The sequence below is a fragment of the Thermobia domestica genome, chromosome 13 (genome assembly GCF_964235325.1).
Source record: "Thermobia domestica chromosome 13, izTheDome1.hap1.1, whole genome shotgun sequence".
Taxonomy (NCBI): domain Eukaryota; kingdom Metazoa; phylum Arthropoda; class Insecta; order Zygentoma; family Lepismatidae; genus Thermobia; species Thermobia domestica.
The window spans coordinates 184052764-184068454 of record NC_137466.1 but is presented as its reverse complement, the minus strand read 5'-3'; the positions used below and the strand labels follow the sequence as shown (position 1 = coordinate 184068454).

General features: G+C 36.0%; 1 protein-coding gene across 1 annotated transcript in view; it reads right to left on the bottom strand.

The window, feature by feature from the left end:
* Window positions 1–15691, bottom strand: part of LOC145667880 (pancreatic lipase-related protein 2-like) — a 65552-nt gene that overhangs the window by 29881 nt on the left and 19980 nt on the right. Inside the window, exons 4-6 of the mRNA XM_081735310.1 lie at window positions 7793–7920; window positions 5146–5289; window positions 179–289 (exon numbers count right to left, since the gene is read on the bottom strand). Of these exons, the coding sequence (XP_081591436.1) occupies window positions 179–289; window positions 5146–5289; window positions 7793–7920 (383 nt within the window). The remainder of the gene's footprint in view (window positions 1–178; window positions 290–5145; window positions 5290–7792; window positions 7921–15691) is intronic.

Genomic DNA, 15691 nt, shown 5'->3' with positions numbered 1-15691 from the left:
GTAATTTTCCCGAATTCCGTTTTTTTCCGAAATCCGGAATTTTTTCGATTTTACTTTCCGGAATTCGGAAAGTAAAATTTCCGGAATTGGCCATCTCTAATACATACCAAGTGTTAAACTTTAAAAAGTCAAAAGTTTTGTTGACTCTGCTTGAAATTGCAAATTGTCTTGTACTTACGCTCCAAATGCCTTACACAAAAATCTCTGGCGTCGGAAATAGGAGTATACATATCTTCTTTCTCACAACCAGGTGCAGGTTTCCCATTGTTCATATAGAAGTCTACGTGACCTGAAACAATATAGTAATCGTATTAATTTGTTTTACTAAGATTTTATACAGGCAGTTTCGTTGAATAAGCAATATTAACAAGCAACGTACAGAACAAGGCACGATCAGATCCGACTCAAACTTCGCCCGGAGAACACATAATAGAAAAGAAGAAAAAATGCCAAATTAACGCACCACGCGACAATATGATATAAGGTAAACGTCGCAAGATACCCGTTTATGTCGGAAACGGAAAGGATGGACAGCACCAGGATATCAAGATATTTGATATGCTATAACACTGACTTGGCGGCCATCTTGAAAGCCGCCATCTTGGATATAGCGTAAGGTATCGAAATGAAAAGCGGGGTGTATGATATATCAATGTAAGGTAAAATGCAAAAGGAAAACCAATGACGTAATCGCGAAAAACATATGTATGGTGATATGGACGGAACGAAGTGTAGAAGACTCGGGCAAAACAAACGTGTATTCGAAGGGCAGAATAATAGAGCAAGACTCCACGATAAATGGTACGCGACAAGTAACTGCAACAGTGTATGTGCATGGAAGTGCATCCGCATTGGCAGATTATGCCTTCCGAGGATATTGGGATTCCGTTTGGAACAGTGAAAATCCATAATTGCAACCCTCAATACGATCACTCGTTTGGAGACTACATAATCTACAAAGGACTACCTCTTATGGAACAGCAATTCGGCACCTCACTCCGGAGTGTAGGACATATCATCTTGGATTGGTGATCAAAAGCGCGACCTACCTGTGATTGAAGCCTACTCCTGGACACCGTTTTGTACGTTTCTTGTTCAATTTTCTTGTTGTTTCGTGTGAACAAGAGACATTTCGGCCCACGTTTGTTTAAACAACACTATCTGAAACAAAGTGCGTACGGATGGGAAAGGCCAGCCCTGTTCTTTACGAATGTATCTTTTCCTTTGCACGGTTTGCTACACTGTTTCACGACGGTCCCAGTCACAATATCAGAGAAAGGCACCAATATCCTCGGAAGGCATAATCTGTCAAGGCCGATGCACTTCCATGCACAGACACTGTTGCAGTTACTTGTCGCGTACCATTTATCGTGGGGTCTTGCCCTATTATTCTGTCCTTCGAATACACGTTTGTTTTGCCCTAGTCTTCTACACTTCGTCCCGTGCACACCATTACACATATGTTTTTCGCGGTTACATTATTGGTTTTCCTTTTGCATTTTACCTTACATTGATATATCATACACCCCGCTTTTCATTTCAATACCTTACGCTATAGCAAAGATGGCGGCTTTTAACGTGGCCGCCAAGTCAGTGTTATAGCATATCAAATATCTTGATATCCTGGTGCTGCCCATCCTTTCCATTTCCAACATAAACGGGTATCTTGCGACGTTTACCTTATATCATATTGTCGCGTGGTGCGTTATGTTGCGGAGCATATCTCCGGTGTTTCTGGATGGGGGCAGCTCTAATTTGGAATTTTTTCTTCTTTTCTATTATATGTTCTCCGGGCGAAGTTTGAGTCGGATCTGATCGTGGCTTGTTCTGTACGTAGCTTGTAAGCTTTGAATGTATTTATAATATCATTAAAATTTAAGTTACACATTCTTGAAGTATAATAAATCAGTAAATCTACTCCCTGCTTACGGGTAAACTTGTCATTTTCATAAGCTTTCATGTGTTGAAACTTGATACTAATAATTATATCTAACTAACTAACTCTATGGCCTACGGAACCCGGAGGTTCAATACTGCGTTTACAAAAGCTTTCCACTGATTTCTGTCCTTAGCCAACTGGATCTAGTTTCTACTTTGTATTCCTATTTTTGCAACATCCATCTTAATATTATCCTTCCATCTGTGCCTAGGTCTTCCTAATGGTCTTTTTCTGCTTGGGTTTCCAGTTAAAATTTTGAAAGCGTTCCTACTTTCTTCGGTTCTAGCTACATGGCCTGTACCGAGGTGACCACACTCAACCTCACGCTCACAAACTCATTTCAACCTCACGCTCACTCGACCTCACGCTCAAAAACTCATTTCGACTTCACGCTCACCTCACCAGTCTGACCCCACGCTCACTCAACCTCACGCTTACCACATCAGTCTGATTTCACGTTCACTCGACCTTACGCTCACATCATTAGTCTGATCTCACGCTCACCACATCAGTCTGACCTCAGGCTCACATCACCAGTCTGACCTCACGCTCACTCAACCTCACGCTCAACTCACTAGTCTGACCTCACAATCACTCAACCTCACGCTCACTTCGTGAGGTTGAAGTCGAGTGAGCGTGAGTTGCGAACTCGTGAGCGCCGACCTCATGAGTTTGGACACCTTTGGCCTGTACACCTAAGCCTCCTAGACTTATTGACCCTAACAGAGTTAAATAAGCAGTATAAATAAATTATTCATCGACATTCACTCTTCTCATTCCTCTTGAGTTCGAATACTCGAATTAGGATTTTAACATTTGAACCATATTTATTGTTGGAGTGTATTGTGTAATGACTTGCATATCTTTAAAAGTTGATAAATGCTCTTTATTATGTTCGTACAATAAGTTCATCAATGTATATGAATCGTCCAACACTAAAACAGTGTTCGGGATCTAAAATTCAGGTGAACTATGTTGCCCATAATTAGCTGTTTTTATTGGCTACTTCTTTAACTGATCATCTTTTTTTTTGTTAAGTTTTATTTTACTTAGGGTCCTAAAAGTATTTATTATATGTACTACATTTTCAGAGACTTTTACATTATGGAAATAGAGAAGAAATATTTAGAGACCTTCAAAATGTAGTGTTGGAGGAAGACAAAGAAGATAAAATGAACAGAGAGATTAACAAACGAAGATGTTTTAAAACTGACAGGAGAAAACAGGACAATTTTAGCTAGCATCCTTAGAAAGACGACCAATTAAATTGGACACATCTTGCGAAGAAATTGCCTTCTTGACACCACTTTAGAAGGAAAGATGGAAGGAAAAGGAGGAGTAGGAAGAAGAACATAGTTTTAAAAATAGAATAAAATATTGGGAGTTAAAAGAGGAAGCTGAAGATCGAGAAACATGGAAGAAACATTTTGAGGCTCAAACCCAAACAAAAAGAAATCATTAATCCCAGGATCTGCAAAAAAAAAAAAAAAAAAAAAAAAAAAAAACAGAATACTTAATAATGATTTTAAATGGTTTTGAGTGTACAGTTAAGAAGCACTTTACAAAATGTGACATTACGGCAGCAGAAACAAAAGTGCTATTAATAATATACTTCTCAGGGGCAGGAATGCAAATTCTCACCGTTACCGTTCGAATGCGTGCAATATACTTTTGTTCTAGTCTTCAAATCGATTTACAATGAGATATTCAATTCACAAGCACAAAAGAAAGAAAGAAAAAAAACATGCCAGTTTTAGAAAACTTCAGAAAAAATGTGGCTGTCGTGCGTATCGCCAGAAAACAGCACTATATAGATATCATAAACAACTCCACAGTTGTTGATTTTTAAAAGTTGATTAAATATCCAAGAACTCGAGAACAGTACTTTTTTCTCATGCTTTTTACGAGAGAGAAGGGAGATAGATCATCTGGAAAACATTCTTATCAGAAGGTTTACTGCATAGTTGCTGACCAAGCAAGCAATGGAAAGAGATGATAAGTCTTCCTTACTCTTCCTGTTTGGAACGGAGTGACTGTGCTGACACTCAAGAGGAGAAAGCTTATTGAACGGATCTTCCGTGATTTCAAAGCATGAGCGAACTGTAATTTCGCATTTATCACAAATCTCTTAAAGATATGGCACTTGAGATCGGACTAAATTCTTGGACATTTGCTTATATTATAAAATAATGATCTAACGTTCATTGTATTATAAGGTTTAATTATTTGTGCTAACTAATAGTACCATTCATATGTCAAGTAATTTACTAACTCTATGGCCTATGGAACACGGAGGTTAAATCCCGCGTTCACAAAAGCTCTCCACCGACTTCTATCCTGAGCTTCTTCGTGGCTAAGCGGTTAGCGTGCGCGCCTTTGGTGTGGATGACCCGGGTTCAATTCCCGGCGGTAGCTCATGTGGTTCGGATTCCACGTTAATCAGTAGGTTCCGTCTCATATAACCTCACTGCTGAAAGGCACGTTAAACTCAAAATCAACTCAACGACTTCTATCCTTAGTCAACTGCACCCAATTTCTACTTTGGGTTACTATTTCTACGAGATCAATCTTGATATTGTCTTTCCATCTGCGCCTAGGTCTTCCTAATGGTTGTTTTCCGATTGGACTTCCAGTTAAAACTTTGAAAGCGTTCCTGCTTTCTTCCATTCCAGCTACTACATGACCTTCCCACCTGAGCCTCCTAGACATGATGACCCTTCTGTAAATTATGTAGTTTCTCATTATTAAGTTTGCGCCATTCTCCATTCCCGTTCCTTTAGGGTCCCAATAATCATCTCAGAATCTTGTTCTCAAATACTTTAGTCTACGTTCTTCTTCCAGTGTAAGCGACCATGTTTCACAACCATACAGAACAACAGGCGTGATTATCGTTTTATATAAAGTGATACACCAACTTAGTAATTTTAATTATTTTAGAACAAGATCAATTATATTTACCTTTTTGTTTGTTTTCCATAAAAGGGAAATTTATATGACCTTAATGCCTGTAGGAAATTCTAATTAACATGTTATAGTGTAATTTGATTTAGTCAACATGACAGTTCTATCCAACATATATGACTAAAGTATGACTAATGTCATTTAGTGACAAAAGCAAGTGAAATTATAAATACTTTAAATGTCCTTATTGTTAAATGTATCGATATTCTACATATTCAATTCATAATATTCAATATTCTAATTACCAATTGCATTCTTTTTCCTTATTCCTAATCTTGCTAACAGAGGCACAGGATTCGTGTGAACAATATCTACAAACCACGCATCAGAATGATCTAAAACACAAGTGTCGTCAGCAGAATCATAGCCAACGATTGACGGATCTAACCCTGAAACACACAGAAATTGTCAAGTTTTATCCTAAAGAGAAATTCTATTGTTTTTTTTAAAAAAAATCATTGGATCTCTGTACTGAAGAGTAATCTATTAAGGGAGGTAACAACCCTAGATAAGAGTAAAGTGCGAGATTTTTTTTAGAATAGTTTTGGTTGGTTTTTAAACAAACCAAATAAGTGGTGCCGTGAGTAGAGTCAGGATAATATGGGCCTTATGCAGAGTCGTTTCGACGTATGATTAGCATCATACTACTGCAGGAAACAAATGTTAGTCGAACTCTTTAGTATGTCACTAATCACGCATCAGAATGACTCTGCATAAGGCTCTCATACTGATATGATCTCTCGGATGCGAAGCGAACGGTTTACAGGCTGAGCTACTGCCACTTCGATTTATTATTATTATTATTATTATTATTATTATTATTATTGTAAAATGCATTCAGTATCTCGACTGGGACTTGTAATTGCTCAAATATGAGTAACATCTAAATCCTACATACAAAGTTGGCGACGAAATGACGAATACATGGAAATAATTGTTTGTGAACACTATATATGTTTTCTTTTTTTATTATTTGTAATAAAAAAAAAAGGAACAACAAATATATATTTATATATATTCACACTAACATTACACAAAAACTTCTCAAAATTGTGAAACGACATTTAGTATTACTTCCAAAACATTCAACTTTGAAACTTATTAAATATAATATGTATACCTAATCATAAGGAGAATATAAGCAATGGAATGAAGAACTGGTATTAAAAATGTTAATGGCGTAGCAACAAAAAGACAAAATTTGTGCTAAGTCAATTTGTACCTTATTTGTATAACATACTTCTTTTCCCACATATTTTAATGTTTCTGTAAAATCAAACCTATATTGCAACATTTCACATAGTAATTTACTCCCTCACATTTTTCGTAATTTCAAATGTGTGCTATTTATGAGAGAGCAATATTCTTGCCACCTGGTCCCAATGAAGTTAGCGATCAGTAATAGCAGACAAGCCTTGCCAAACCGCTGACAAAAACCTCAGTTTTTAAAACTGCCACTAGAGGCGGTAGTACTAGTTGACTGAGCTTAATATCCTCATTCCAGAGCATATATCTTCGTATATACAGATAATGAATAGAACTAAGAGTAACAAATTATTTCCATTTATGTGTCGATCACGTTACAGACTCAAACCTGGAACTCTTGACTAGTAGGTGCTCTACCTGTTAAAATACCGAAGCATATTCATTTCGTAACTGTTCACCAAGAAGTCCGGGTTTGATTTTCAGTCGGAGTATACTGTTAAAAATACTTTCTGAAAGTAGATAACAATGCTTTTACCTATTCACCGAGATATTAAGCTCTTAAAATGAGACCACTTCAGAAGTCAGTTAAAAATACAAACTAGTGCTCAGGCCCGTAGCCAGCCCAAAAATTTAGAGGGGGCCCGGTAGAAGTTAGGGGGAGCCAGACCCAATCATATTATACTTCATCACCATATTATAGTTCATTTGTAAGCCTACCGTTAGCTTTTAGGGAGGCCAGCCAAAGTTTAGGGGGGCGTCTCCCCCTTTCCCCCGTGGATACGGGCCTACTAGTGCTTCTCATTCGCTTCAACAAGTGAGAATGCATCTCTGCCAAGTTGTAAAGTGTTTATGTAATGTCTTCCAGTTTTTAAGCCACATTTTTAGCCTTGTGCTTTTATGTGTAAATCAAATCCTTTGGAAAACTGACCACAACGTTGTTGGTCTTGAATAAAACGAAAACACGTATACATTCTACAGGCGAGATGCAAAATCAGTTTTACACACTTTTTTCTTTACCTTGCGACAATTGCTTCAGAAGTAATAGATATTTCCGGAGAGAAAGTTGAGAGCATGTGCCACCCCCTTCCTCCGACGCTACACTCTTGACTGCTGACATAACCGATACAGAACGTAAACATATTATACAAATGTTTTGTTGAATTGGTCACCAAATTCATCAGATATGAACACGTGTGAAAACAGTTGTTTTCATTAGAAGCCATCTTTAATAAAACTAAAGGAGTTTGTTTGTGTTGTTCAGATAAAATTGAGACTTCAACCAGGGATCAATTGCAACATTCTTGTCAAATTACACAATGCGTTAAAAAAACAAACTGCTGAATCCATGGAACGTATTACTCAAGATATGTAAAAAATCGTCTTCCACTAAGTTACCACACTTTTACCGTTTAATTTGTTGTTCCTTATATATTTTTATTATAATTAAAAATATAGAACATGACGTTTCTTGCTTGCACTGTACCCTTCTTAGCTCCAAGGATGTTATAAAATAGAGGATCTGTCCGTATGTATTTTCGTCCTATTAACTCAATAAAAAAATAAAAAAAAACGAGCATCGGCAGGTCTGATTGCTTACTCCGCCATTAATCTTGGCTCAAAACATTGTGATCTTATTGGGTAGAATACGGGTGTTACGGGTAGAACACGGGTAGAAATGTTATTTACCTGTAATTCTGGCGACTTTTCCAAGCCAGTTGGAAACATACGAAGCCAAATGAGCCCCTACGTTGTGTCCAATCATGTGAATATTTATTACAGATAGTTTCTGGTTATTAACGAGACATTTTAGTAATCTGGAAAACAACAAAAAGATAAATATTTTGGAATAAGAGACATCACTTCGGAGACACGTCAGTTTTAAATATGAAGCTGAACTAATTTATTTATATATGTTACCTAGACAGAAGATCTGAAGAAAATGTTGTTGGAACAGGAGGGTGGAAGACTCCTAGATAACTTATATATAAAATGTACCTAGGTATAAATGTTAGAGTAAGGGAAAATAACAGAATAGAATACATTTGCAGATAAATTCAATAGGAATGCTGTCTCTTACCAATGTTCTTTAACATCTATCTAGAAGATATACTTTAGAAGGACATGCATCAGGAAGACGCGTGATTATAGCCCATCCCTATGTTGTATGACTGAGGAGAGTTTCTCACCATACGTCAAAGCGGACATTTTTCTTACCAATCTAATATTGTAAAAAGGTAGGACATTAAGGAGGTAAGTATACTGTATGTTGTCTAGGCGATAGAGCAGATTGTTTTGCTTGAAATGAACGGGGGTTGGACTTCGTTCTTATAGGAAAATGTCTCATCGCTAGGGTCCGGAAGTTGAGAAAAAATCCCTTTTTTTACGAATGGCCGAAGACGAGGCTTAACATAATATACGTTCATTTTGGGTCATTTTAGACCAGAAAATGGTGGATTTTATTTCTCCATTTTTGCCTTTTCGGCGTTTTTTGTTTATTGTTTTTTTTAAGCTTTTCATAGGTCTTGACGTCTTTTTTGCACTTCATCTTTCGATAATAAATTAACTGGTCATTAACTCGAATCACCACCACCTCTTAAACATCGTTTCTTTAGTAAAGAAAACTCAAAAGATAAGACATTTTTCAACTGGACTGATAAAACACGATCTGCAACAATCACAAATCAGATAAGGAGGCGTAGGAAAGTCCTCCAGCAGGAGGGTGAGGGTGGGGAAGTTTTCTTATTCTAGATTGAGAATCCTAATTAAATTGGGTCTAATTTTTACGTCCTGTTTTCCAGTTTTTAGGTCCTTTTTAAAGATATTTTAGGTCTTTTTATAGGTTCTTTTAAGGCAATTTTTAGGTCTTTAAGTACCGAGCCTTAGGCCGCGTCTCCATTGCATCCGAATGCGACTGCGAACGCGAATGCGAATGCGAACTGCGAATTCATGTGCCTCTACTACATCCGAAGTTTTGTGAATACGAATCAAGTTGCAATGTTTCTTTCAAACCTTCAATGTGATATATTTTTGCTTTAAAATTCATATCTCAAAGTTTTCAGAGTATTAATAATAATAATAATAATAATAATAATAATAATAATAATAATAATAATAATAATAATAATAATAATAATAATAATAATAATAAATTTCCTTTATGTGCAAAATAGAGTGAATGTCGCTCCTGTTATTATTATGCTTCTGTGGTAACCGCTATTTTCACTTTAAAATAAATTAATTAAATAAAATTAGAGATTGCAAAATCAACGAACTAAGAAAATTTTCCCATTTTTGCTGTTTCACACATATTAGTGAATAATTATATGTATTCGTAAAATCATTATTTGAGGAACGAAGAGGAAATATAAATTGAATAAAACGTTGCGGTTCGTGTATTAATTAAATCTTCATAGTTTAAAGAGAAAACAACGAAAATTATATATATACCTTCCATCCAAGTTCTTTACTTACATCTGCTTATAATTTGTTCACGATTTGTCGTTTGTGGTAATCTGGGTGAGCTTGGTTCACAATGGAACTTTATCAAATACACAATTTATTAAAGCATCAATATCTATTTCCATTTTTATTTTTATCTCCGCACCTTGCAACGTCGTCTGCTTTCACGCAAAACAAACTTTCTTCTCTCACGTAGCGCTCAATCTCTCTTCAGACGACTCTCTGTTCGCACGAGTTCGGACGAACAATTCCAGTATGTTGGGATCGTTCGCATTCGCATCTTTTCGTCGGTTTTCGCAATTCGCAGGTCGGAACTAATCGAGGCATTCCTATTTATTTACACACGCTGGGAAATTCGCATTCGCATTCGCAATCGCATTCGGAAGCAATGGAGGCGCGGCCTTACTCATAACATCTGCGAAATTCCAAATCACACATTTGTGGACAAATATTATATCTAATTTGTACACAAGTGTTTCTATAGGAGAATACAACAAAAGGAAAATTCGAAATCTCTAACTGAATTCTCTCCTAGCGAAATGATATTAAACGAAGATTTTTGAGTTTAAAATTCCATAGTTTCGTCTTTCCTCGATTATGTCTGACATAGATCCATACAGCGTGCGTCAGTCATGGTACTGACTTCTATAGCAGAGTACAAACTTCAAAGCGTCACTTTCCATACTGGAGTCACTTCTTAGCCCAACTTGTTTGCTATATGCTTGTATATTATTTTCCACATAATACGAATTATCCCCAAACATTATCAATTTATTATGTAGGCAAATAGTGGTAGTCGAAGAAATATCCCTGTGTTTTATTCACAGTTCTAACATCTATATATTAGCATTAAGTTCGATGCTAAATATTCAATAGTAACACTCAAGATAAAATATATTTAAACAGATGTATTTTCCGAAGATTTTCTGCATTTACCGTTTTATTTTTCACGAAATTACTTCTTTATAATTGAAAATACGTCCACTATTAATGGCTTCTTTACGTATTATATCAGAACTGTCTAGAAAAACATGTTTATACATGTCTGGCCACAAAACTTAACAAGTGTTCAGGTCTAGCCACAAAGAAAAATGATATCTACAATATGGACTGTTGTCCACATCGACATATACATACAGGGTGGTAGGTAACTACACCGACAAACTTTGGGAGGTGATTCCTTATATGAAATGAAAGAAAAAAGTTCTGATAAACCTAGGTCGAAAAACGTCTCCTTTCAGAGTTATGAACCGCCGAAAATTCGAAAAATCATGTTTCGAAACGCCCTGCCTTAAAAAACTATAGGACCTATCCCAAGCGGTTTAAGGAATTACACAGGAACTAGTATGCGATCTATCTAAATATCCATGTTTTAAGATCCTCCGTTATCGGCGAAACGAACGCGTCATTAGTACCTAAAGGAGTATTCATATACCCCAACTTCCTTTTTTACAGTTCGTTTCGCCGACGACGGTGAGCCGCCGATAACGTGAATTTTCGGCGGCTCATAACTCTGAAAGCAGACGTTTTTCGTCCCATGTTTATTAGACGTATTTCTTTCATTTCATATAAGGAATCACCTCCCAAAGTTTGTCGGTGGAGTTAACTACCACCCTGTATTTATAAATGTTATCGTTATACGGTAGCCTGGACGCCAAAAGCAGCGTGACAATTAAGCACCATTCTAATTTTTTTTTGCATCACTTTATCAATATTTTCCTTTTAGCATATTATCAACATACTAAGCATCAAACTTTTTACCAATATATCTTTTGTCCTTTGTTCACCACTTACACAGTACAGAATTAGTATTATTTCCTTTGTTCCTCATTCAGATTTGAATAGCAAGTTCAGTAGCATCTTGTTGAAATGATGTAGCAACGACATTTACGTACCATGTTCTCTTTTTTTTAAAACTAAGAAAACATAAATAATACTCTAAATCCTTTAAGGCTACAGATATGAAATTTGATTTCAGACTTTTCAATTAAAAAGATTAAAGATGTGTTTAAGTGTTTTCAGAAATTTTCTCTATCAGGGGAGAAAAAAGGTGGGAAGGAAAAACAACAGGGGGTTGAAATTGTGAAAATAAGATAGACATATTTCGAAATCCATTAAAGTTAGAGACATGAAAATTAGTATTTGGCTTTTAATTTAAAATAATAAAATAAGTTGATAACACTATTCACTCATACTGAACCAAATACTTCGACCAATAGCATTTCTATTTCACTTATATACATCTTTTCTCGTATTTGATTTCACTATACACATTGTTATTCATAGTTTGAAGCTCCAAGTCGAAGGAAATCACTCCGTAGATAATAACATTACCTATTTAATTTATAATTACACCGTCGTACAAATTTTCTCTTTTTTCTCTTTCCTAAATAAAAGTAGGTGTTCTTAATAGGTTTTGACCTTCTGATTACGAATCTGAAGTCAGATATCTTATATCAGGTCTGGCTGTTGAGAAATTTGTAAAAAAAGATTAAAAGGCTTTTTTTATGTATGAATTTTAATAAATATTATGACTTTGAAGTGAAAACGAGATGTTGAAAGAAATATATACGTGGCACATCTGGATCTCAGAAATATAAACGATACGAGTATCTTTGTATTTCGTGGCATTTCCATTCGTATTAGACTGACAAACAATGAATAGGGACAAGGGTTTCTTCGCAAGTTGATGAAGTACCTACACAAAGCCTGTATTAGAGTTTGTATAATGTTGTTTATTAAATATTGTAACGTGATTTACTTGGCAACAAAATGCGCCATTGTATAGCCCAAAATGCGACAAAATGTGAGATTTGTAAAAACAAATGCGACATTTTTTATGTCAAACTGCGAAAAACTTCGATGCCTCTACCAATGGAAACTGCAAAGTTTCCACGTGTAAGTGAGGCAAAGCTGCGGCTGAAATCACTGCATTTATACATTGGCACTCAAACGAAAAGAAACACTTATGAAGCTTGCTTCTTATATGATGTGGGGGAGCGTGTTCAAGTTCCAGCAGAAATCTGCAAGCATTGACATACCAGATTTTCCTTTGTACCGCTGCTCCAGGGTCTGAATGGATTGGTGAAACCTCTCACCGTGCTCATCAGACACAGCTCCTAGGTTTGCGGGAAAGAAAGACAGGTGACTTTATAGAAAATGCACTCTCAGTGACATGTTACATCCCATAGTGTGCAAGTTTGACAACAACTCCTCCACTAGTTGCACATAGTTCACACTTTTGTTATTTCTGGGAAAGTTTTACGAGACACTCTTTAAAGAATTCTAGGTTTTCCGTTCCACCTCAGTCAGTTTTGATTCGAATATGTCATCTTTCTTCAATTAACGTATTTGGAGTCCGATGAATACACATTTTTTTTTTTAGTTTAGCATCTGATATTTTTGGGAACTTTTTCTGGAGATATTTAAACCCTTGTCCTTCCTTTTCCAACACTTTCACAAACACTTTCATAAGGCCCAATTTAATGCGCAGGGGAGGCAGAAAAATTTTCTTAGGGTCAACAAGGGGTTTCTCTTTCACATTCTTAATTCCGGGAGTGAGGGATGTACGAGTAGGCCATTCTCTCTGTGTGTAGTGCAGATCCCTTGCTTTACTGTCCCACTTACACAGAAAACAACAATACTTTTTATAGTCCAAATGTAACCGTAACACCAAACCAATTACCTTCAAGTCACCACACATGTTCCACTGATGCTCAGAATATCTCACTTTGTCGAAAAGAAGTTTCACATTTTGATACGTCTCCTTCAAATTAACGGAATATCCAATTAGAAAAGAATGGTACGTATTGCCGGTGGAGGAGATCATATTTCATACTTGCTTTTGACGAGTCCAAGAATAAATGCCACTCATCGACTTTATATTTTATTTGCAATGCCTGCACCAGTCCTTCCATGTCAGTACGATACAACCATCACTACGGCTGTAAAATGTTAGGAAGTTATGTTGTCTACCACGGTAAAATGTCACTTTCGTTTCCTTTTGAAGATGGTTCCAACCTTGAAGTCTTGAAGCTAAGAGTTCAGCTTGTTGTTTGGGTAGGTTCAAGTCTCTAATAAAGTCGTCCAGTTAATCCTGAGTTTTCAAATGTAGTTCTCTGATACGTGCACTGTATATAGGGTCTTCACTCTCAGTATCCATAACATCTTCACTTTCATAAACATCATTGCTGTCTACTGTCCATACGTTTGGCGGCACTGCCACAGGAAAACCTTCACCATGTGGGATGGGTCTTCTAGCTGATTGTAGGTGTGGGTATTGTACTGATCGTTTACCCTAGGAGGTTATTCCCTTTATATTTGACAGACAAAAGTAACAGTCGTGTGAATGATCACGTGATTCAAACCATAACATTGGTGTAGCAAATGGCATACACTTATGAGAACCATGTAACCAGCCCCTTAGATTTACTGTACAGGATTTACAACAGAATTTCGGAGTCCAGGGTTTGTACAGTCCACTTTCGATGAAAAATACAATTCATACTCTTTTTCCACAAGAGGCGTTATCTTAGTGAGCTTCGGTTTTGGAGTTACCCGTCCACCCACATAACAGAAGTTGTCAGGATCATTTTTACGCTTCCTAGGCATTTTCAAAATTGTTCCACTATAAAACACAAAACATAACAACGTTTTCAAATGTTACTCAGTTCACAACAAAAGATTCACAAGTTATGAGTCACAAGAACACACATTTCAATGTTGTTTATCTTCTAGTAGCACAATACGTCAAGAGAAAATGCAGCTCTATTCTATTCTATTCATCTCCCTCGCGGGAGATTTTATAATTAAAAGTCACAGCACTAAGGCCAAGTTGACTGCTTCACTAGAATTGTTTTAAATATTTTTGTTGTTATTATAATTGTAAAAGATGGCCCGTTCCAAAATGGACGAATTGGCCTGTTTCAAATAATTATGTTTCCACACTAGTTTGTGAAGTAAAAAGGAAGGCAGAAGCGTAGAACATACAAAAAAATATGTAAATCACTATAAAAATTGTAATGCACTAAATTATGTCCAAAATTGAAATTGTTGTTAAAATTGAAATTGCAATAATTGAAGAGCATGACGCTCCATTGTGTAGAACATTCTACGCCATCTTGCCAACGAAAATGCAGCTCGCCACACCAACAAGCAAGGAAGTAAACATACAATATTGATGCTCAGTTATTTCACCGCCTTCCGATGTTGCCAGGTGTAGGTGGGAAAAGTTTCGCCGGCGGTAAAGTTTCCACCTTTTCCAGCATCATTTTTTCAACTTTTGTCTACGGCGGGGGTAGGAAGTAATGTATTTTCCATTAATGATAGTTTAATGACCATTATTATAAAAAGGGTTATTATAAAAAGGATATTTTTAATAACAAATCCAAATTAGTCCTAGAATTAAGACACATGTAACTACATTTTCCGGGTTTTCCAAACATTGAGACCTGATACGCAAAAGCTAATATTATTTTCGAATTCAGTGGGACAAAACCTCTCAGAATCGCCTATTAGTTTTTAGGAAAGAAATTTGGTGTTGAACAGTGTTATTAGAGATTTGACATATTCTACTATTAATATGTATTGAAACAAGATAAATTTACTGTATTTTCTGTGTAGACACAAACAAATTATTTTTTCAATTAACTTTAGATCTTTAAGGAAAGGTCACTGCATCTTCTTCTTCCTTTTTTTTCAGAGTTGGTAGGCTCAGAAGTGCATTTGCCATGCGTATCTAAGTAGCTTTACAAAATAAAGTAAGTTTACAGAAAAGCTATCAACATCTTGATGTTACGACTAGCAACAATATGATAATGTCTTTGACATAATAGTTTTTATTCTGATGTTACAGTATGTTATAATGATGACAAGTAGTATGCGAAGATAAAAGTATAGTATCATGTTATACCGTGAATGATATTATACAATATCAAACATGCTTTATTGCTATATTCACGTCTATGATTAGTAAATTAGTAACATTTTATTGGATTGAATAGCGATATCAATGCGATATAGTATTGACATGGTTCTGATATACATTCACAAGATATTGAAACAGTTGTATTATTGTCTGTTTTATAATCTTCTGTAATTAAAAACAATGTTTCAGTTGATTTATGT